Here is a 22121-nt window from a genome sequence, read left to right as displayed (position 1 = left end):
TGTACTAAACAGCATATGCCAGGAGGAACAGCTGGTAATGCTGCCCAGCAACCATTTGGAGGAAGGACTGAAAAAACCAACACATCCAACAGACATAACTCAATGCAAATAGGTAGAATACTACTATTTACAGCCCTTTTTTTTTTTCTGAGAGAATCACTAGAAAGCTGAAATCTCTTTTAAAAAGGAGACAAATTTTGTCTGGTTGTGCACAGAAAGTTCATGGAAGTGCAGGATCATTACAAATTAAACGATTACTGATGCATGAAATACAACATGGTTCCAATCAGGTAAACAAAGCAATGAGACAGGAAAAATCTGTCACATCCCAGGCACTTTGCACCTGGAACTTTGTGAGAACTTGGTTTTTTCAGTGCAAAGTGCTGTCAGTCATAAAATGAGCAATCTGTTCTCCTCCCAACAAAGACAAACCCAAGGTCCAATTCGTGCAGCTTCAGCTTTTCCACAGTGGAAGATAACTCAAACCCAGCTCAGCAGCAGCTTGAATTCATATGCCTGGAACCCGAGGATGCCATCTGCAGCCCTGCATTTACATTTAACATAAAACTCTGCTCCTGGCAAACTTCAGGCTCAGCCTACAGAGCCTCGGCCTCGTACTCCAGCAGCTCTCCCAACATCCACATGTTAAACTCCTAAACTGAAAGGACATCTGCTCCTGAACGCTCCAAGGAAAACTTGTCATCAAAATGAAAGCTGCGTGGCACAGTGCTTGACGTCCTAGTGGGTACAGCAGTGGTGAACAAGGACAAGGGCTCCCCAGGAGCACCCACACTGTTGTCACCACTGCTCCTCTATATTTCCATGCAGTGCAGGGCATGCACATGGAAAAACAAATACCACTTTTGTTTGGAAGTCATACAGCCAACAGCTCCCCTCTTTTCCAGAGCCCTGGAACCCATCTGATGCTGCCTGCTGCAGGTGATATGGACCAAAGTGATGCGGTCAGCATTACTCTGGAGCATGATTATAAGCTGGGGAATGCACAGACAATGCTGGCAACATGCTGTCCACACAACTACCACTAAAACCACTCCAGACTCAAAAATCATCTCTATCAAAATCCATTACTATATCTATTGACTGTTTATAATTCTTTTAATCTTGGATTTATCTGAAAGTCTCGAGCCTGCATAATTGGCACACAGAACAGCATGTTATAAATCTTCTTGCAAACAAGGACAACTACAAAGTCACTTTGTACAACTTTCAAAGTTGAGCAGCTCTAAAATGGACAGAAATCCCATTACTGCAGCACAGCATCGCATTTATTCAACACTGAGACACTTTCCCAGTGCTATTACACAGTTCATACAGTGCATGGGTATTTCAGTGTCAATATGGATCAGTCCATGCAACATGTAACCAATTTTCCACAGCCAGCTTTAAGTGCAATCAAACAATTTAAGGCCTCAATAGGTATTTTAACAGATGGAAAGAAATCCAGACAAGTAAAGGCATTTTGATAGTTGCTACCACTTAAGAGCTTTGAAGCTTTCAGCACACATATGCTTAATCAGAGTGTTGATTGGGATCACGGGTGAGTGATTATTTATTGACATGTGCACAGAGGGATGGAAACAGAATGGTATAATTGGTTCCTTGCCAGAGTAACGGGCAATTGTTATTGACCATTTTTTTTATTTTTAGCCATCAGCCCAAATATGATACTGCATGTGCCAGAGAAGCTTTACATTTGGAAAAAGTGAAACTATAGGAATAACTTCCTACATGTGATTAATCCTCCTAATTCAGGGCCAAGATACTCCCCAAACCTCACAGTTAGTCAGGGCCTCCATCTGCACATGTTACAGAGCAGCTACACACACTGTTTTCAGCAATCCAAGCAGAAAAACAAGTTGGCATTTAAGAAAAACAAATCAGCAGCACTTAGATGCCTTTTAGACTCTTGGTATGAAGCAGTAATCACCACCTTTCTCTCACAGCCCAATATTGAAATGAGGGAAGAGCAAATGTTTGCTCTCCTGAGAAGGCCAATATTCCAACAGATGAGAAGTAGAGCCACCAAATATTGACAGAGCACGAGGATCCACAATCAAAGCAGAGCAAGGTCCCTGTCCCTGCTGGGGCTTGAACTGAGCCCCTTCCCCTCCTCCTCAAAGAGGACCATCTGCCAGGTGACATGTGGGTAATAAAAATCCTGTCAGAGGTCTGCAAACAGAGAGAGCATGCTCACAGGAGACTATCACAAGAAGAAAAATCACTTAAAACTGCTGGGAGTCATCTGGTCCAAGAGAGCTGGAGGGAGGAGATGGCTGTGGGTCAGCTCCAACAAGTGACCAGGAACTTTTCCACATGTGGGCTTTGAAGCAGATCCTTAAGCACAGCTGCTCAGTCATTAATGCATAAACCTTTACACATAAATTCAAAGAATGCTTCAGTGTCTCCTCTATATGGCTGAAACCACAGGCAAAGTTTAGCTGCTTACATTTCCTCTGTGAGCAGCAACAAGGAAAGTCAGACATCAGAAAGCCAGATTTTTTTTTTTTTTCCAAATCTAAAAATTCATTTCCTACCCAAGCCTTTTCTTAAGCACCCTTCTTGCTATACTGGAAATTACCACACCTGAAAAGACTTTGGGCCATATATGCAAATTACAATCTTTCCACAAACCTTTTTTTTTAAACACTAATTTACCTTTAATAATTAACGGCACAGAAATTCAAACAAAATCATAACATATACTTATGGGATTACTAATCAAGTTTCCAGCTTCATTAGAATTAACAGAGCTCTCTTCAAGTCCCAAGAAGCCTGTCACCTCTTCTGTACTGGACTGTGCACAAGTGTGTGTGCACATTCTTGAACCTTTAGGGCTGCAAAATGAAGACACAAAAATAATGCACAGCATTCAGCCAAATACAAGAGTGCAGAGCAGACTGAATTACAGGCAACTACTTTAAGTTTTAAACCCTAAAACCATGGGGGTGGGAGAATAAAATCAACCCCAAGATGCAAAATTTGTTCATATAGTTTCTTATTTTGAGGTGGTAAAATACTTGCCACATAGCTTTGTGGGAGCAATGGGGTTATTCCCATCTGTGCTCAGAATCACCATCTTGTGTGGAAAGATTTTGTGCAGACTGATATCCCTTAGCCCAAAGAAAAACCCCAAGAGCATCATTTGACTCATCATCTGATTTGGGAGAAAATTCACAACTTCGTGTTTTTCCCCCAGTACAAAATACCCAGGGCAGGGATGGGATGCACACAGAGCAGGGAAACCTGACAAAACCTCCTGCCAAAGTTCACCTGGTTCCCAAAGCCAGCAGGGATTTCACAGAAGCACTTCTCTTACTACACCCATTGGTATTTCTACACCCATTGGTATTTCTGACAGTTTCCAGCCTGTGCTTATCCACAGCTCAGCACAGATGCAGAAAGATTTGGAAGAAGGTGCCAGGGGAAAGGAAAAAAAAAAAAAAGCAGTCAGCTCTACATGCAAGGCTTTATCCGTATGACAAAACGGTGCTAAGAAAAAGCAATTTAGCAGCTGACACTAAACTTCCTTACTTTAATACCTCCAAGTTAAAATTCAATAGATTTTAATTGTTCATTCCAAAGTAATGTTTTGTTCTGAATTGAAGCAAAGGGTTTCTCCAAGCTTTCTGCTAAAGATAGCTCCTCAACAAGTGTTGGAGTATCGATTCCGATTTTACTCATCAGTAAAATACTCAACTTCAATTCCTACCTCCTGTAATATAAAACTTGAAAGTTTCGCAGAAAAAGTAAACAGTGCTGCAAGAACACAGTGAAAACTGACACATGTTCTTCCTGTCTTCCCAACCCTGCTGAAAACAAGGTAAATGAGCTATTTTTGCCCCCATTTGCACAGTGCCTGAGCTCAGCTACAGACACGACTGTGGCTGCTCCCTTGCTAGCCCTCCAACACAAACCAAAGCCTCTGTGCAGCCACAGGAGCCTGCACAGCCTCAGCAATCAGCTCAGCCAGCAAAGATCCTAAACTCCTCATCCTAAACCAGGAGTTCCTTCAGACTCAGGCAAGATGAGGACTACGCCAACCATGCCACCGAGCTCATGGACATGTACAAGTCCAGATCAATGCCCACACCTTTCCTCACTAAAGCAGGGGGAGTTCTGAGCACAGGAGTTCTCTCTTACCCTGGTTAATGCACACATTTTAAAATGCTCTTAAACCTGTTTCCAGGAATACTTACAGTGCTTGCAGTTCACACACTACTACAGGCAGGGTAGTATTTCAAAAATCATTAAATTTAACGAGATTGGTCCAAGCAGACAGATAGCAGCACTGTCAAACCTGCAATGGGAACTAGAGGTGCCAGTGGAGCCACACACAGAGCCAAAGGAGCAAACCATCCTAGGCCAGGCTAACAAGGATGGTTTGGGCAGACAGCCCCTATCCACAGCACACAACAGGAATCTGCCTCCACTGAGAGTTCCCTCTAGTTCAGCTCCATCAATGAAAAAAAACAACCACCCTCTTTTTCCTACAAAGACTGCTATGCTATATTAAGATGTGATCAAAAGCAAAAATAAGATTCAAAGAGAGTGCTGGCAGAAAAAGGATTTTGGAGGTGTCAAATACGCAGTACTACACTTGGTAGCACCACTCCCTCTAAATGTGTTCAGTGAGTTACACCACAAACAGCCCCAACCCATTCAACACAGCAAAGGAGACAAAACTGACTTGGTTTTTTTCAATTTACAAACTTTAAAACACCCTAAGCTTGCTTCTAAGCTACGTTTAGCCCTAGTGTCCAAGCCACCAGGACAGCAGGGGTACCTCCACACTTCAATGCAGCAAAGCATTAGAAGCATTTTCAGCTCTTGAAAAGAGACAAATAAATTGTTCAAGAAGCCTTGGGAAAAAAAAAAAAAAAAAAAAGCCTTAGCTTCCAGCAAAAAAACATTCTAGAAAAGCAAGTAGTTCCATAAAAAAAATAAATCTCTCCTCTTGTGTATTGTCTCAACAAAAGAATTAGTATGCTTTCCCTTAAATGAAAATATAACAGCTACTGACACACTGATTATTAGCTCTCTGTACCGAGTGGACAGCACTGAGACAGTAAATCAGGATGAACATAATACACCAATTTATTCAGCATAGCCAAATGTTTGAGGAAGCACACACTGAAATTTAATCAAGCAAGAATCACCTGGGAAATCCTGCCCCGTTCATCATCTACCTCCAAATAAATCCTAAAATATACATATATGTGTAAAATACACACATGTGAGAGTACAAACCAGTTTTGTGTTAGGGTTCATCTGTGCACACAGGATTAAAACAGACACAAGCACTACACGACAGACATGGATGTCCTGGTACAAACCCAGCAAAAGGCAACAATAATGAAGGGATCAGAGCACCTGACACACAAGGAAAGGCTGGGAAAGCTCAGCCTCAGGAAGGTTCATGTGGATCTTATCCATGTCCATGGGAAGGAATAAAGGAGATTGCCCAGAGAAGCTGTGGCTGCCCCACTCCTGGAAGTGTCCAAGGCCAGGCTGGACAGGGCTTGGAGCAACCTGGGCTAGTGGAAGGTGTCCCTGCCCATGGCAAGGGTGGAACAAGGTCTTTAAGGTCCCTTCCAACCCAAGCCACTCCGTGATTCTGTGATCTCCTTCTACAACAAAGAACTGACACCACTCAGTGTTCATGAGATTTTTGGAAGGTGAAAAAGAAGTAGCTCCACTGATTTTATTCAACACGTGTTCATGGATGACAGCTAACATCTAAACAAACCTTCTTGAGAAGTTATCATTTGATACTATTGAGAAATAGGATCCAACCTGAAAACACACTGCCCTCACATCACCTTTCACCAGGAGATCTTCAAATATTTCACAAGTGCTCATTAAGCAGCCCCAAACTCCTGAGAGATGAAGTTACAGTAGGCTTACATGAGACATGGAAAAAATTAACTTGCCTTAAGTTATAAAACAAGGTGGGGATAGAGTTCGGAACAGGGAACCTGAGCCTCCAAATCCCTGATCTAAGCACAGGACCAAAGATTCACCTGCTCCCTGATGGAGCATCCACACAAGGCAGAAATTCCTGGGAGTGTGAAAAGTGCTGTGAAGGGAACACACTTGCCTCACAAACTGCGTGATTTCAGTGCAACATTCAACGGGCTGCTTTGCCACCGAGGAGAGCTAAAGTGAGCTAAAAAGGGCAAGATTCCATTCTCACCTGTGAGATTACCAAATACAAGCATGGTGACTCAGTACTTTGATTTTCCTGGAGAAGCAGGAGCAGTCAGAGAGCTGCAATATCCTTAAGTCTGAAAGAATTAATTAACAGTGAAGTATCATAAGGGGCTGGGGGAGGGGAACCTTGATTCATGCTCATCTTTAAATACATTTTCTTTAAATCATTTCCTTGTGCAATTACACATATATTACAGATAATGTTCTTGTACTCGATTTGCCTTGCTGTAAAACAGCAACATAAACATTTTCCTCCTCCCTAATATCTTTGGAATCAAAGTTATCATCTAATGAGAGGTATCCAGGGGAACAGTATTCAATACAACAAGTAATTTTTCATTTACTTCCTCTTTAAATTATTAAAGGGCAAGGAAGAGAGTACAAAGAGCCAAGGTCAATTCATACATAAATATTTAGCTTGGAGATGCAATTCCTGCTTCCATTACTTTGCTCTATTTCATTACTGTGTCCTATGGACATGTACTGCCAGGAAACTGCAGTTTAAGTTTCCAGGTTTTTGTCTTGTACTGAGTTCCCATAAAAGAAAAGTTCCAAGTTCCATCAATTTCTGAACAATTAACCAAATTCCCATTCTGACAGACAGGCTAAGAAGTGGCAGCCCTGTCTTCCTGCATGAATTAGATGCCAGTAGAGTCTCTCTCCATGACAGCAAAAAACAAATTTCTTAATCCCACCATGTTTCTCCCACATTTTTGCAACTCACCACAGGCTTCTTCCACAACACGGAGTCATGGAATTGTTTAGGCTGGAAAATACCTCTAAAATCATCGAGTCAGACTCTTAATCCAGCACTGACCAAGCCACCTTTAACCCATGTCCCCCAAGCGCCACATCCACACACCTTTTTAAGTCCCTTCAGGGACAGGGACTCCACCACTGCCCTGGGCAGCTGTGCCAATGTTTGACAACCCTTTCCAGGAAAAAATTTGCCCTAATCTCCAATCTAAACCTCCCCTGGCCCAGCCGGAGGCCGTTCCCTCTCCTCCTGTCCCTGTTCCCTGGGAGCAGAGCCCGACCCCCCCGGCTGCCCCCTCCTGTCAGGGACTTGTGCAGAGCCACAAGGTCCCCCCTGAGCCTCCTTTGCTCCAGCCTGAGCCCCTTTCCCAGCTCCCTCAGCCACTCCTGGGGCTCCAGCCCCTTCCCAGCTCCGTTCTCTTCCCTGGACATACTCCAGCCCCTCAATATTGTGTCATGGGGCCCAGAGCTGTCCCCAGGATTCGAGGTGGGGTCTTCACCAGTGCCCAGCACACGGGGACAGTCGCTGCCCTGGTCCTGCTGGGGTTTTTCAGAGATTTCAAGATCCTTGGTGTGCATTCTCAACAGAATTCCCTAACAGGCAGCAGCCTCTGGCAGGCCTGACGTGATGCACTCGTGGCTGGTTGGGATGAGCCCAAGGAGGAGAAGAACAAAGTCCATGAGCTGCTGGCAGCCCAGCAACACAAGGAGACCCCCTCCAGCAGGGCTTCCCTCCTTGTACCAACAGCTTGGCATGAACCACCACTCTCCTGTCTTCCCTCCATCAAACATGTACAAAAGTCAAACTTTCAAGACCAAAGGCTAAAAAAAAAAAAAAAAAAAAAAAAATCTGCTAAAACATTTTTAACCGCTGATATTTTTTACTTCTCTTAACAGATTTGTTACAGGGGAAAGTTTAGAGGTTTCCTAAATAACTCCAGTCACCCTGGCAGCCTCAGAACAGGAGCTGATCTGCAGATTTACTGGGCACACTCTGTGAGCACACAAACACCTGCTGCTGTGCCACAGTCAGTTCCTAGATTTTCATTTAACATAAATGGGCATTGCAGGAACACAGCAGGAATGAACAGCCACTAAATGCCTTGCAAAAGGAGAGAGCAGTCAGCAAAATGGATTGGAAGCCTGAGGGCATGAAGAAAAAGGAGAAAGTTTTGAAGAAACTCATTATAATTTGTTCTCTTTAAGACTACAGTAATATAAATGCTGAGAACAATAGCAAAAAAATACAATTGAAGCTGATTTTCAGAAGACATTAATTCCCTCAAGTTGACTGATAAATAACAGTATTTTCTCTCCTCCTTTTTTCTTTAATGGGATTCAAATGATTCAATTTAATTGCAATAGCATTGGTTTCCCCACCCAGCTTTCTACTACTCCAGTCAGTGAGCAGAGCACAGGGTGACCTTAATTGTGTACATGATGCTGATTTTGATTCAGACAAAAAGTACAAGTGCACCATGCAGTAAACACGAATTTAAAACCATAAAGCCTCAAATCCCGATTCATTGTGGTCCAACTGCCTCCTAAGCCACAATAAAATTCCTGGCAGCCCTTCATGATTACCTCAGAGAGGAGCTGCCTGCACAGCTCCACGGACATGTACCACCAATAAACTACGGGTTAAGTTTCCAGACTTCTATCCTAAATTCTCATAAAAGAAGGAATTTCAAGTGCCATTTAGTTCTGAACAATTAACTAAGTCACCATCCTGACACAGAGCCTGAGAAGCAACAGCTTTGTCTTCCTGCATGAATTAGATGCCAGTGAAATCCAAATCTATGACAGCAAAAAGCAAATCTATTGATTCCAACACACTCCCCTTAAACTTTTGTGGCTTGTCATGAGCTCCCTTTCACGACATAGAATCATACAATTGTTTAGACCTGAAAAGCACTTTTACTCTGCCCAAACAGGCAAACTTCTGTTCATATCTCTGCTTTATCAATTCTGGGGTAATGACAAAGTGATGAGAGCAAGGGTGTTGCAGTGTTACACACAGCAGCTCCTGATTGCAAAGCAGCAGCAAAAGCCCCACAGTACATTCATGCAGCCAAAAGAGAAGCCCACAGATTCCTGACCAGCTCAGGTGATGGGCTTCCCTACCACAAAGGAACACGAAGAAAAAAGGAATATTAACATCAATAAATAATCAAGCTTTCTCAAGGGTATTAGTTGCACTTATAGAAGGTTATCCAAAAAACCCTGTGCCAATCCTCTTGCAGGTCTGACTGAAAAAAAAACACCCTATCACACACTTCTGCCACAGGACCTTTTGATGTTTATGCAAAAAATGGATGGCCCTGACTGGAGGAGCAACTACTCAATATTTTGTTTTATTCTTCCTGTTAGCTCCGTGGGCCCATGCATTATTTACAGCACGCTATGCAAACTGAGCTCTACGGAGAGAATTATTAATTTCCTCTCAGGTTTCTCCACAGCTATAGAATTTCTGGGCTTCCACCAGCATTCAGACACACTCATCACCCCACCCCTCAGAGCTCTGTGTTCAACCCTGTCCTTTTGAGCACTCAAAGATTAAGGATTAACCCATGCTAACATCACATTCCCCATTTGCAGCTCAGGGATTTTCAGGATTCTGCATCAACCCCACGCACAACCAATACAGCAGCCCTGACTGCAGCTGTGACATCTAACTCCCTTTTGGGGGCCTCAGCTCATCCCCCCACAGGGTAAGAGCTGATGTTCTGCCACAGCTCTCCAACAGCTCTCCCACGAGCACTCATGAATTCTGATACAGAAATAAGACATCACATGCTTAACACTCCTCCTCTCTCTGACTGGTACGTTATGTGCTCTTTAGCACCTACAAACCATATCCTGCACTTATAATTGGGCTCTGTTGTTTTGTTTGGGTTGCTTTTCTGTTTGCTCGGGGGTTTTGTCTGAGGTTTTTTGTGGGTTTTCTTTGTGGTGTGCTGAGCTGGTTGGGGGCTTTTTAATCCCACGCTCACTATTTGCCTGCAGGTTAGATAAAGTCTGAATACAGATTTGGGGGTGAGGGGGATTTGGAGGGGCAGATGATGCAATCTTGCCTTCACCATGATGCTATTGATATTTAACAGATAGGCAACAGATAATCAGATTAATTAAAGAACAGCAGAGAAGCATTAGTACTTGTTATCACTTACACTTATGCTAAATAGAGCAGCATCTTTTTTTCTCAATATACCTCCTCTTCTTTTCCCTCTTCAACAGCACTATAAGAAAGTTAGAAATTTAGAGGAAAAAAAGCCAGCAGTGGATTATTATTCAGTTTGCTTTCTTATAGAATGCACCACTTTTTCACCCCTCTAAAAAAAAAAAAAAATTGTCAATTATTTTGTCCTGTCTAAATTAAAGTGGCTCAGACAGTTTCCACCATTTCCTCTGGGACACAATTCCACAGCCTCATGGATCTGCAGTAAGATTTTCTTAATGCCCAGAGTAATTCTTTTCTTGTCTTTATCTCACTCTATTCCTTTCACTGTACATTAAATATTTCGACTTTAGCCCCCTTCCTTTCCTCTGAGGTACTCTCCCCTTCACAGCTCCATTCTCAGTTACAGATCCAGAAATTAAATGTATTTAGATACTGTAAATCTTTGCTCAAAAGAAGAGAAACTGCCGTCACTTTTGTGTACTCTCAGTGTTTTAATTTGTCACTCCTGGAAATAAGATGATGCTCGGGAGGAATATTCCAGGCAGAAAAAAACATCCTGACATATACTTTTTAAAATACAAACACAGCAGGTGGCATATTCTGCCCTGAGTGCAGTTGCTGCTTTTCAAATCCACGTTCTGTTTGATGCAAATATGCCATCAATTGTCAGTCAGTCCTCTCAAAAATCTCAGCATTAATCACTCCCAGATTTCCCTCATCCACTCAAAAATCACTCTGTGTACACCTTCACTCTGGATCTACATTGCAACATTATTCAAGATTGGTGCTAAATTTCTGCTTGAGATTCTCAACTCTGGCGTTTTTTAAAGAACTGGAAACGCGAAAGTTTACCATCACTAAGAAAAAACTTATAAAGGATCTACTTCTACATTTTCTCCTTAACTTCAATGGAAATTGCATCTGAAGTCTGAATCTGATGAGTGATCCTTATGCCACCCCCTACACAAGGAAGAGCTCTATGGGGAACCCAAACAGGATAACCCAAACCCTCTCCTGTACACTCTCTGGCAATTTTAGCATGAATTACACTTGGCAAGCAGGATGATATAAGTTTGGGGTTCATGTTGTTTCAGGTTTTCAATACCTGCAAGTCATCCTGAAGTCAGTAACCACTGGGAATTACACTAATATATATTATATATACACTAATTTAGTATTTCTTTCACTTAAACACTCCTTTATTAAATATTCTGTTAGCAGTAACAGCTCATCAGCATGGAAGAAAAACCTCTTAAAAAACTCAAGCAAACAAATCAACCACCAAAAAAACCCACACCAAAAATCACACCAAAACCCAGGAGTGATTCAATATAGGCAACTGCCAAGTGACCTTCAAAAACAACCAAGTAACACTCCAAACATTACTTCCCAGCCATTATCAGAAATAGTTTTGTATTACTAGGAAATCAAAGTGCAAGGGTAAAGCAGATGCCCAGTGCAGCTATACCCTGTATGTTAATTTTTTTACAATAACTATGTACAGGAATATTAATAAATGCACTATAGAACATTAAAATCTTTGGCACATGGAAAAGCTTTATAATAAAAGATGCAAAGTTGAGTGATTACTTTAAATGGGTTATTTTTTCTTGGTAAGTTCATTTAAGGACAATTAATTATACTTTCTTATTTTCACAGGCTCTGGCCTTGGCAATCTCCAGGGTTATCCCTGTGCCAACAGAGACACTGTGTTTATTTCCAAGCTTTCCACTTCTCTGATCATTCCTACCACGTGCTGATAGCTGTTAGTACATACACCATCTCCCATGTTTTAATCATAAAAATATTTACTGTTTGCATAGGAAACCCTATTGCCAACAAAAAATTTATTCAGGAAGCTGGGGAAATGTTTTAACCAACATTTGCATAGCAAAAAAATCCTTTTAAAATGATTTTTTTTAAAAAAAACCTATTATTTTTCACTAGATCATACGGATTTATCTTCCCCGATTCACATTGGAATGTCTGAACCTCAAGAACTGCAGGGAAGCCCTCGGTTTAGAGCAGCTCTTTTTCAACAAAACTATTCTTCAGATCATATTTGGGGAAAACTTTTCAAGTGGGCCTGGATTTAACTTATACAAATGAATAAATTTCCACCTCCCCAAATGAAATCGTGGGTGCAGTTCAAGCAGGCAGCATCTCTGTCAAGTACAAAATGCACGTGTTGGTGCACAGGAGTGCCATGGAATAAGTGGGATGCTGGCAGCAACCCAGCCCTCTCTCTCTTTACCTTCCTTGCCAGGCAGGACAGCAGCAGCGGCCTCAGGGCACCTTCCAGAGAGAGAATGAGTCAGTGCTGGCAGCAGCAGCCAGACCACAGGGGCACAGAGAGCTCAAGCCACCCATCTGAAAGTCAAATTCATCAGATGACTGCACCCTGTGCAGTCAGAGCTATACAAAAAGTCTGCCTCAACAGTGAAAGGCTCAAAAACAATTCTTTGAAGGGAAGAAGCAAAGATGAGCGACTGATTTTAGGTGGGTGACGACTTCTGGATGTTTAATTAGGTTTGGCTGCTGCACCAATTGAGCCACATCTGGCTGCCTGGCACAGGCTGTGACCCAGGCCCAGTGATGCACTGAGGTACCCAGAATATCCTGATCAGCTACTCTGATACAGGCAGCAGTGTTCTTCAGAGCATAAATCTATCAGGCTTTTCCTTTCACGTGCTTATTCCTTTCCATTACTGAAATAAACAGCGTGCAACTGTCATGTGAACACATCAGCAGAGCTATGAAACACCAGCTGAGCTGGAAGAACAACAGGGAGAACTGCTGCTGGCATGGTTAAGGCTCTTAAAATATTAGCAACAAGCAAATATAACAGATAAACATACACTTTTCTAAGCAAACCTAGAACAGGCTGCTGGTAAATTCAATATATCCAGCCAGTTTGGTTTGGGAAGAGATGATGCTCAATCAGTGTGAAATTAAAGGCAAGAAGTAGGTGTTGCATCCCAGGTTTCAGCCTAAGGAGCAAAATTTACAGCCATGAGCTTTCTCACAATGACTCTGGTGGACAGTTAGCTTAAATAAAGGGAGATTCTATCAGTGCCGGCCACCCTTCCCAGCCTGAGAGCATCCACCAGCCACTTCAGAGCTTTATTTTATGTCTGCTTCCTCACTGTTTCTATTCCAGCAAAGTCCCCCTTCCCATCTCTCTTCATACCTGCTCTCTTCCTACTGCTGTAAATTTACCATATTGTCCTTCCCATCGCATTCTCCATCACTAACCCCCACCCAAACACCAGGATCCTGTCAGCTGCCACCCTCGCTGCTTGACTATGGCACTGCTCATGTTTCTGCTGCGACTTCTGTTTCTCTCTAATACAACTGCAAAGAAAACATTCTTCAGGATATCAAAAAACCCCAGTAATTTGTGCCTCTAAAGCATTCAGCAGTTGGCTCCTCAAGTGTTTCAAAGTTACTACACAACAAAGCTATCCCTTCTGGTTTAATAAACAATTAAGAGGCAAAAGGGAGTTTCTATTAAAGAAGCTCATTAGGAGAGATGAGTTGGGACCATTAAAAGCTGGCAATTTCCTCTCGAGTCCAGAATGAGAAGTACCAAGCACTTTTGCTCAGCCACTTGACAAACACACCCAAGCTAAAGGCCAGACAAAGCAAAGAACAGATTTTTATATAGATAAACCTCTTTTCAACACCTCCACACGCATGAAAAACACCAGAAATAGCTCATTAACTTGTATCTTTGTGCTTTTCTACAGAAAAAAGAAAAAATTAATAAAACCTCTTGATAATAACCCAAAGCAGTGGTGAGGAGTTACACGCACACAACCTCTTGGCTCAGCTGTTTGGTGGTTTTTAAACCTACCTCTCAGCCACACACCTCTGCAGCAACATCAAGGCCATGAAATATTTCCCTGAGAAATGACTGACTGTGGTAGAAATGCACTACACTTTACGGTTTCAGCAACAACTGTTTCCATTAGAGCACTGAATTCCCACCTAGAAATGCAGAATGAGATTTGGGCTGCCTGCACATAAGTGGGTACATGTTGACAGCAAATCCCTTTTCTGGAGAAACGAACCATCAAGCTCAGCAGCTTCCCATCTTGCTGACAGAAGTGCTCTTCTGCTTATCCAGCAAATGCTGCCACAATTCCAGTAAATATGTCTAAAGGAAGGAAAGGCCCATCTATAGAGCAGCCAGACTGCTTTAATTGCCTTCTTCCTCCCCTGCTTTGTACCCTACTTCTACTAGTTGGTCACAACCACACACATTTTTCACTTCTACAAATCATCATTATGTTCTTAAAAAGAAGAAAACCACATGGCACCATTACCATCCCCAACTCCACACTTTTCCCTTAAAAAAAGAGATCCTGAAAGAGATCCACTTCACAAAGTTGTTTTATTAGCCTCTTTAGGATGTTTTTTTTCTCCCCTCTGCTATTGAGGGCTGAGCTTTGAGTCAGTACTAAGGGAATGAAGATCCACACATGTTCAGATTAAGGTAACAGCAACAAATTCAGCAGTACTGAAGTCAAAAGCAAGATATTCCAATAATATCCCCAGCCCAGCATGAAGCCCTACTTCTGCTCACACAGGTAATGATGCTTTCTTCAAATTCAAAAAGGGAAGGATTGATCCTCAACACAGAAATGGATAAACTCTGGCTTAAGTGGTAATGCTCTTGATTTTGTTGTTCTTTACAGCACTGCAGAGGACAAGAGTGGAGCAGCCCTCCTTCACTCTACAGCAGAATTCACAGCCAGGAGCTGCTTTCCCAGTGATTCAACACAGTCATTACCAGGAACGAAGCTGAGATTGACAGGGATGTATGTGGAAAAAAAAAAGTGATAAACTCTGTTTCCTGTGTAAAGCCAGATCTGAAGCCGTTTCAGCTAAGAAAACTTGAGATATGGGACACTTTGAGCACTTCCAGCACAAAGGGAACAGCATGGCTGCACAAAGAGCTTTGCATAACTGGAGTGTGCTCAGGCTGCAGCACTGATCTGTGCCCACACAACATCATCAGCTGTCAAACCCCACAGCCTTTCCTGAGAGATGAACTCAAAAATACCAATGAACAAGAGCCAGGTCCCATCCTCCCAAAATTCATAAGCAGCTCAATCACTCTTCAACCACATGAGCTGCACCACTTCAAATGGCAGCAGAATTCACCAAGTCAGTTTGAATTCCTGAGGCTGCAGTCCCAGGGGGATTCTGCTGGAGAAAAGAAATCAAGCAACTGGCCTTGGATTGATTTACAAGCACTAGTTAAAAGAAAACAAGAAAATCAGAGGAGACCAAGCACTAAGTAGGTTCTTTCTTCCTGGGGTTTCTCGTCCTGTTTTACCAGGTGGATACACTTCCCAGAAATATATCATCTTTAACTGGGGCATTGAACAACACCTTAACAGCCTTCTTTTCTCCAGAGGTCCTTGGTTTCTTTAGCTGACTTACCAGCATTTTCCTCTGGAACATGCAATGTCCTGTCATCCAGTGTACAAAGTATTTGGCATCTCTGAGCTGCAGTGATAGATAGGATGTATTTATTGGATATTAGAAAACAAGCAGGACTGATTAAATGATGCATAGTCCGATTAAGACACAGTAATTGTCTCCTTTACCATGAAGATGTATGATCTTTAGGGCTCACAATAATGAGTCCTAGAGGGAATTGCTTGTTATGTAATGAAAGATAGGACCAGGCTGTGAGAAGTCCTCACTGATGCCATCAACAACATCCACCACCTTTGTGTGCCTGTTCTCTTTCTCTGGCTTTGCCTGGAATGGCATTCAAAGTTAAGAGACAACACCAGGCCAGGAAGGTGGCAGGGTAAGATGCAGGTAAGGATGTCTCCAAAAAAGCAGAGACCATCTACGTGAAGGTACATCCAAGTAGTACCATCCAGCACAAACAGAGAGAGCACCAGCTAAAGCAACAAATAAAACTGGGAAATGTGAGTGGATAAAAAAGTGACTCCAGGCCAAATATATTGGCTTAAATGAGCCAAGTAATGCTGCTCCATAAAACGTTCAAGAAATACCATAAGAGCCATATACCATCTTCTTACCAAGGATATGAACATAGAGCCAAGAAATGTCAACCCACAAACCCATCCTCAAGGAAGTGGAGCCCTCTGGTACTGAGGCAATAGGAGGCACAGAAGGTTTCCTGCATCACAGATGGAGACCTGGACTACAACTTGTTCCTAGCAGCAGGTGACTCCTGTATGCTGCTGCTTTTTAAAATACATCTAAGGAAAGTCTCATCTATGAATGTACCTACGAGCATGTTTTGGAAGCTCAGTCACATATTTAATCTGTGCATTACAAGGCACTGAGGAAACAGACTGAAGCAGTTGCCATAAAAAATTAAGGAATGTCTCTCTAAAAAGACAGAGGGCTTTATGTAGCAATGCACACACACATCCTGCTGCTTGTCACCCAAACACCAGAAGAGTTTGTGGAGATGTTCACCAGGCTGCAGGATTTCTGTGGCAAGCTCTCGTCAGTGAGCAAACCCATGTATACGTCAATCAGATTTTAGTAGGCGGATTTCAGACAACATCTGCTATTTTTATTCTTTTTTTTAATTAGGGCCACATTAAATCAGTCTCAAATTTGCCCATTGCCAAAATATTTAAGCTCCAATGCACACCTCTCCATTGTACATTCAGCACTTTCCATTCAAGCAAAGAACAATACTTGCCAATACACATCGTGCACCTCACTTATAAAATCACAATGAAAATTACCAGAGGCATAAAATAACTATTATGATAAATAATGAGCTTAAAAAAACCCCATACTATACACACAGAGAGAATCAGAGACACTGATCCTTCTGTGCTGAATGTTATTCAAGAGGATTGTCAGAGCAATGCTGAACAGATCAATTTATTTCCCTTTCTTCTCTCCACTTAACTGGATTTCATATACAAAAGAAATTGTTCCTATAAGAAACAACCCTTGTCCGTGGCTTTCGAGGTTCAAAGCCTCAGACCTACATCTTTACTACTGTTCAGGTTTCCATGGCAACAGATGATGGTGCCTCCTGAAAAAAAATATACTTTAATATTCTACAGTAAGTGCCCCAAATCATTCTCGTAATATTAATGAAAACTAGAGCACGTGGGCCTCCACGCAGAGCACAACAGACTTTAAAAGTACAATGAAACAAGAAAAGCGGAGCTCAGGGACTTGCAGGAGGGTGGATGGTTGAAAGGGCTCCGCATTTGTAAAAGAGAAGGATTATCCCTCAGAGATTCACAAACGCCTTTATACACACAGTGACCTTTCGCTGCCACCGTCGAAAGAGGCAGCTTCACATCATCACCTTCTTAGGATTAATTGTTTACGTATTAGAAAACAAATCGAGCCAGCCAGGGATAAAAATAAAGTGGAATTGTGGCACTAACAGCTCCCCAGAGGGAGAGAAAAGTGATTATTGAGTTAAATGGCTGCATTGTTAACAATTGCCACACAGAGCAGCTCCCTCAGAAAGGCCCGTTTTTCACCGCCAATTTGCTGACAGCAAAACCTGAGCAAATGAACTCCTACTAAATTAAAGCTTCCCCAAAAATTTCCTTGCAGTTTGCTCCCTTTTCATCTTCTCTCCTCCCTGGACGAACACTGTGTAATGAACTCTCAGCTGCCATAACTTTACGATGTGGCAGCAGCCTTTGGAAACAGCCAGCTACACATCCAAGCGCTCGGGAGCTCTGCCAGCAAGACAAGGAGCAGGATAGGGGCAAAAATTAAAACAAGCACCCACATAAGAAGAAAAACAAGCATTAAATAATCTGGTGTTCAGGTCAACAGCCCCCATGTAAACCCTCTGTCCTACTTTCTGCCCCAAATGCTTTTTCACAGCTGCAAATAACAAATCTCTGTATTTATCCCCCCATTGTGTTAAAAACCTTCACAAAACAGACAATAGTAAAGTGTGCAGCAACTACAAGAATACCCTGCATGCTTCGGTGGCAGAAAAACTGCACACGTACTTTCAGGAGAAGAACTTCCCTGTAAGTAATGCTCCTTCAGCTCCAAAATCCTGAAAGAACTGGGAACAACTATCATTACCTGGTGCTACTTCTGTGTCTCACATGGAAAAGTAAAGCATTTAAATTAGTAGCTGACCCTAGAGCTGACAAAAAGTTTAGAACCTCGAAAAGCATATGCTCAGTTACAAATACATACAGAGACTGCAGGGAAGTGGAAGTAATTACTGGCGAGAAGAGTTATAAATAGAGTCATAGAGAAATTACATAAAGAAATGAGTGCTAGCCAGCTCCCTCAGTAGGAAACGAGGTATTCCAGGGAGAAGCCATGAGCATTCTGCTATCTCTTTGTAGTATTCCTAATTTTACAGTGGGGACAAATCACGTAGGAACAGAATACATTTCATCTTCACTTGCGCCTTTCCTAATTCCTAGTCCAGCGATCACTTAATAAATAAAAAAAAAAAACAAACCCCAGCCAACAACTTGCAGAGTGATTTTTCGGGATGTTTAACAAAAGGCGGCTGTATAAACGCAGTAGGCTTTGAAAAATAATCGGAGATGGAAGGTATTTGCTTCCTAAAAGTTATGGAGAGAGCACCACCTGATGGAAGCTGCAGAAAGACGCTGATGGCTGGAGCGGCTCCAAACTTCACCGAATTTCCGGGGACAAAGTGCACCTGCTAAACTTTGCTTTTTACCATTAAAAAAAAAAAAAAAAAAAATCAAACCAACAGCTATAGGGATACAGGCCAGACTAATACACTTCACACTAGATATTTAGTTTAAGAGTAGAAAACTTTCTTCTAACTTCAGTACTACAAGCAGCTCAGAAAACATTAGTTATTAAAATCAGTGCCTCTTACTTTGGATGGTAGGAAGCACACTCAAATAAGAGAAAAAGGGATACTAATCATTAAAAGAACCCTCACAGTCACTATTTCCAACTAACTGAACTGATAATTAAAACAATATTTCATGGCTTTCCTATAAATAATTGAAATATGCTACATTTTCATGCGTTTAGCTCATATTACATTATCTCCCTCAAACACAAAGTGTATTCTGCCCCCTTAAAACTTTGCTATTTTCACAGAACACTCTTCTTTCCAAGCATCTGGCTAAATGATTCATCAAAAGCCCAGGATCTGATCTCAATTGATATGACAAGTGTCAAGAACACAAAAACAGTTGAAGGGAGAGAAAGGGGGGGGAATAAATAGCTCCACATATTGCTTACTCAAGGAAGCAGCTATTTAACTAGGTTAGATTTCCCAGCCTCTCTAATAAATCTGTGCTTTGTGCAGTTGCCTAGCAATGTAAACAAGATCCTGCTGGTGTCAAAGCGAGCCGGATTGATGACAACATCTCCTCCACCGAGGGTCTGCCCAGCCCTTCCAGCCAGCCTTGTCTCTGAGCCCAGCCTGCACCCAAGGGCTCGGGGAAAGGTGGACACGGTGTTCATCATCTCCAACACGCCGCTACTGCTGCTTTAAAGCAGCGAGACAGTCATCAGAGCTCTCGGTCTTACCTAACAAAAACCTGCTTGTGTTTGAGATTAACTCAACTTAGTTTCGTGCCTCCAGCGCGCCTAAATCACAAGCAGTGAGATGTATCCCTATGTTCCCTAAGCAACATAACACGGGGAAATTTTACTCGTCTTAAGTGTACAGATAGGTAAAAAAAAAAAGAATTTTAAAACTAAGTCGAGAGAAGAAAACTATAACTGTTTAATTCTTAGCATGAGCACAAACCGCAGTGAGAAAATTAATGTATCGCAAGATCCAAGAGAAAAACAAGACCAACGTAGCTTTGGATTACCTACAAAATAGCACAGGAGGAGAAAGGCAGCTCTATAAGCACCTGTCATCTTCAAATAATTCAAACTATGCCTAAAGAAACTCGTAGGAGTAGGAAAATAGCCAGCTACTATTACTGTACACGTGCCAGGGAGCAAAGTACTCCTTAACATCAGCGACGGAGAAAGTGACAACTGGGAAGGAGCCGATCCGAGTAGCTGAGCCCCCCGAGAAAGTTCCTAGAGCTGGGACACGTAAGTGGCGAAACAGCTGCCCCTAAACTTCCCAGCCCAAGCCCAGAGCCCTTCCCCTGACCGGAGGGAAAAGGCAGTGCTCCCCCCGCGCCGCACATCCCGCAGGAGCCAACTCCTGCCCTGGGCTCGCAAACGCTCTTTATCACCAAAAAACGCCTCACATATCGTGAATCCCAGAATAAAGGCGATGCTTTCACGTCTTGCCACACGCAACTTTCGGCGAAGCGAGCTCCCCTGGCCCCCAGCCCCGGCGCTGTCCCCTTCCCGGCGGGACCCCGCGGAGCCCCGCACAGCCGGGCAGAGCCCCTCGCATCCCCGGCGCCTTCGGAACCGGCGGGTACCGAGGCTGCTCGCTGCCGCTGGCCAGCGCCCTCCGAGGCGCCTCCATCCCCTGCCGCTCCCCGAATGGCACCGAGAGCTCCCTGCGAGGCCGCGGGGCTGAAGGCAGGGACGAAACGAAGAGTTCGGGCTGCCAGCAGAGCTGCCCGCGACGGGGGCACCCGGGGGATGGAGGAGCGGGGCACCGGCCGGGCGGGCACCACTCACCTGGGAAGACCTGTCCGTCCGCCCTGGGCAAGAGCTGCAGAAGAAAGACGATCGCGGCGATGCCGGTCATCCTTTCCCGGAGTTCACCTGCCCTCCCCGCTGCCGCGGAGCCGCTGCCTCCCCGCCAGTATCCCCCGCATTGGTGGCTCTGCGCAGCGGCGGCCCCGAGAGCCGGAGCCGCGGTGCTGCTCGGCGGAGCCGCCGGAGTGGCGGCGGGCGGGGAGCGCAGCGGGGCGGGCGGGAGGTGCCCCCCGAGCCCGGCGCCGGCCGCGCCCGCGCAGAGCCGGATCGCTGCCCCGCCGCGGCGGGGGCACCGCCGGTCCCCTCCCCCGGGAGCGGCTGCCTCCGCGGCCGGTGGGGAGGGCTGGCTTTGGGGGGTTTGAATCCCTATTCAAGCCCGGCTGCGCACACGCACAGCGCCCCGCGGTAGCGGCTGGAGCACAGCATCGCGCGGCGCAGCCAGGTTTGCTGCTCCTGCCCTGTTTGCAGCGGGGATGGCGAGGCAGCGAAGGGGCTGGCGTTAAACGGAGGGCTGGGATTGGGGGTGGGATTGGGGCCGGGAGCGGCGCGGGGATGGGATGGAGGGAGCGACCCTCTGCTGGAGCCAAGGAGGAGACACGGCAGGGGCTCGGGGGGCCTTTGATGGGGCGGCTGCTTCGAGCAGTTCACAGGCACCTACAGCTGAAAATAGCAATTTCCATCCTTATTCACTTTACTTTCGAGAGTTCACTGCTGAACACCGAGTCACACCGCGCAGTGGGCACTCCCCTAGGGCTTGGCCACAGGCAGGGAGACAATTCCAGGCACAATTCTAAGAATTGCTGTCCACAGGTAACTTCTTGACCCAAAATTCATGGCTGTCCTAAGGGAGGGGGGGTGGGTGAACCAGGGCCCTGAATAGGGAACAGATCAACATGGATCAGTCACCTGAGCTGGAATTCACACAGGAGAAGAGCAATAACCACGCGGGCAGAGCACCTGCGTGGCCACCAGCACAGCGGGGCCAGCTTTGGGCATTCACCCAGCTGCCAGCGGGCATTGCAGCGGTGGCGGGCGCGCTGTTCCCTGCCGGCCCTGCGCTGCTCGCCGCATTTGTTAGCCACTGTCGTTCCCCCGCAGCCCGTGTGCCTGCGGCTCCGCCGCTGCCGGGCCCGAAGGGGGCGGTGTTGGACCGGCGGCGGCTCCGGGCAGCGCGGGGGTGCCCCGGGCACGGGCGGGCCCCGCTCCCGCCCCGAACCGCGAGAAGAACAAAGCCACGGACGCAAAGGCGCTAAATGTGTGTTTAAAACAACCGGTTTGCGTTTGGCACTAAATACTACGAGAGCTCCGGAGAGTTAAAATTACCGGAGTATGGAATTTT

General features: G+C 44.4%; 1 protein-coding gene across 11 annotated transcripts in view; it reads right to left on the bottom strand.

Annotated features, from left to right (window-relative positions):
- The window catches only part of PTPRT (protein tyrosine phosphatase receptor type T), a 431252-nt gene extending 410227 nt beyond the window's left edge, over positions 1-21025 (bottom strand). For 10 of the 11 annotated variants that reach the window (XM_048321536.1, XM_048321540.1, XM_048321542.1 and 7 more), the window contains exon 1: positions 20762-21025. In XM_048321536.1, coding sequence (XP_048177493.1) covers positions 20762-20831 — 70 coding nt within the window. In that variant the 5' untranslated portion in view covers positions 20832-21025. The remainder of the gene's footprint in view (positions 1-20761) is intronic. The other variant, XM_048321532.1, reaches the window with a different exon arrangement.
- Positions 21026-22121: the final 1096 nt, after the last annotated feature.

Source organism: Corvus hawaiiensis, chromosome 17 (genome assembly GCF_020740725.1).
Source record: "Corvus hawaiiensis isolate bCorHaw1 chromosome 17, bCorHaw1.pri.cur, whole genome shotgun sequence".
Lineage (NCBI taxonomy): Eukaryota > Metazoa > Chordata > Aves > Passeriformes > Corvidae > Corvus > Corvus hawaiiensis.
This window is presented reverse-complemented; position numbering and strand designations above follow the sequence as displayed.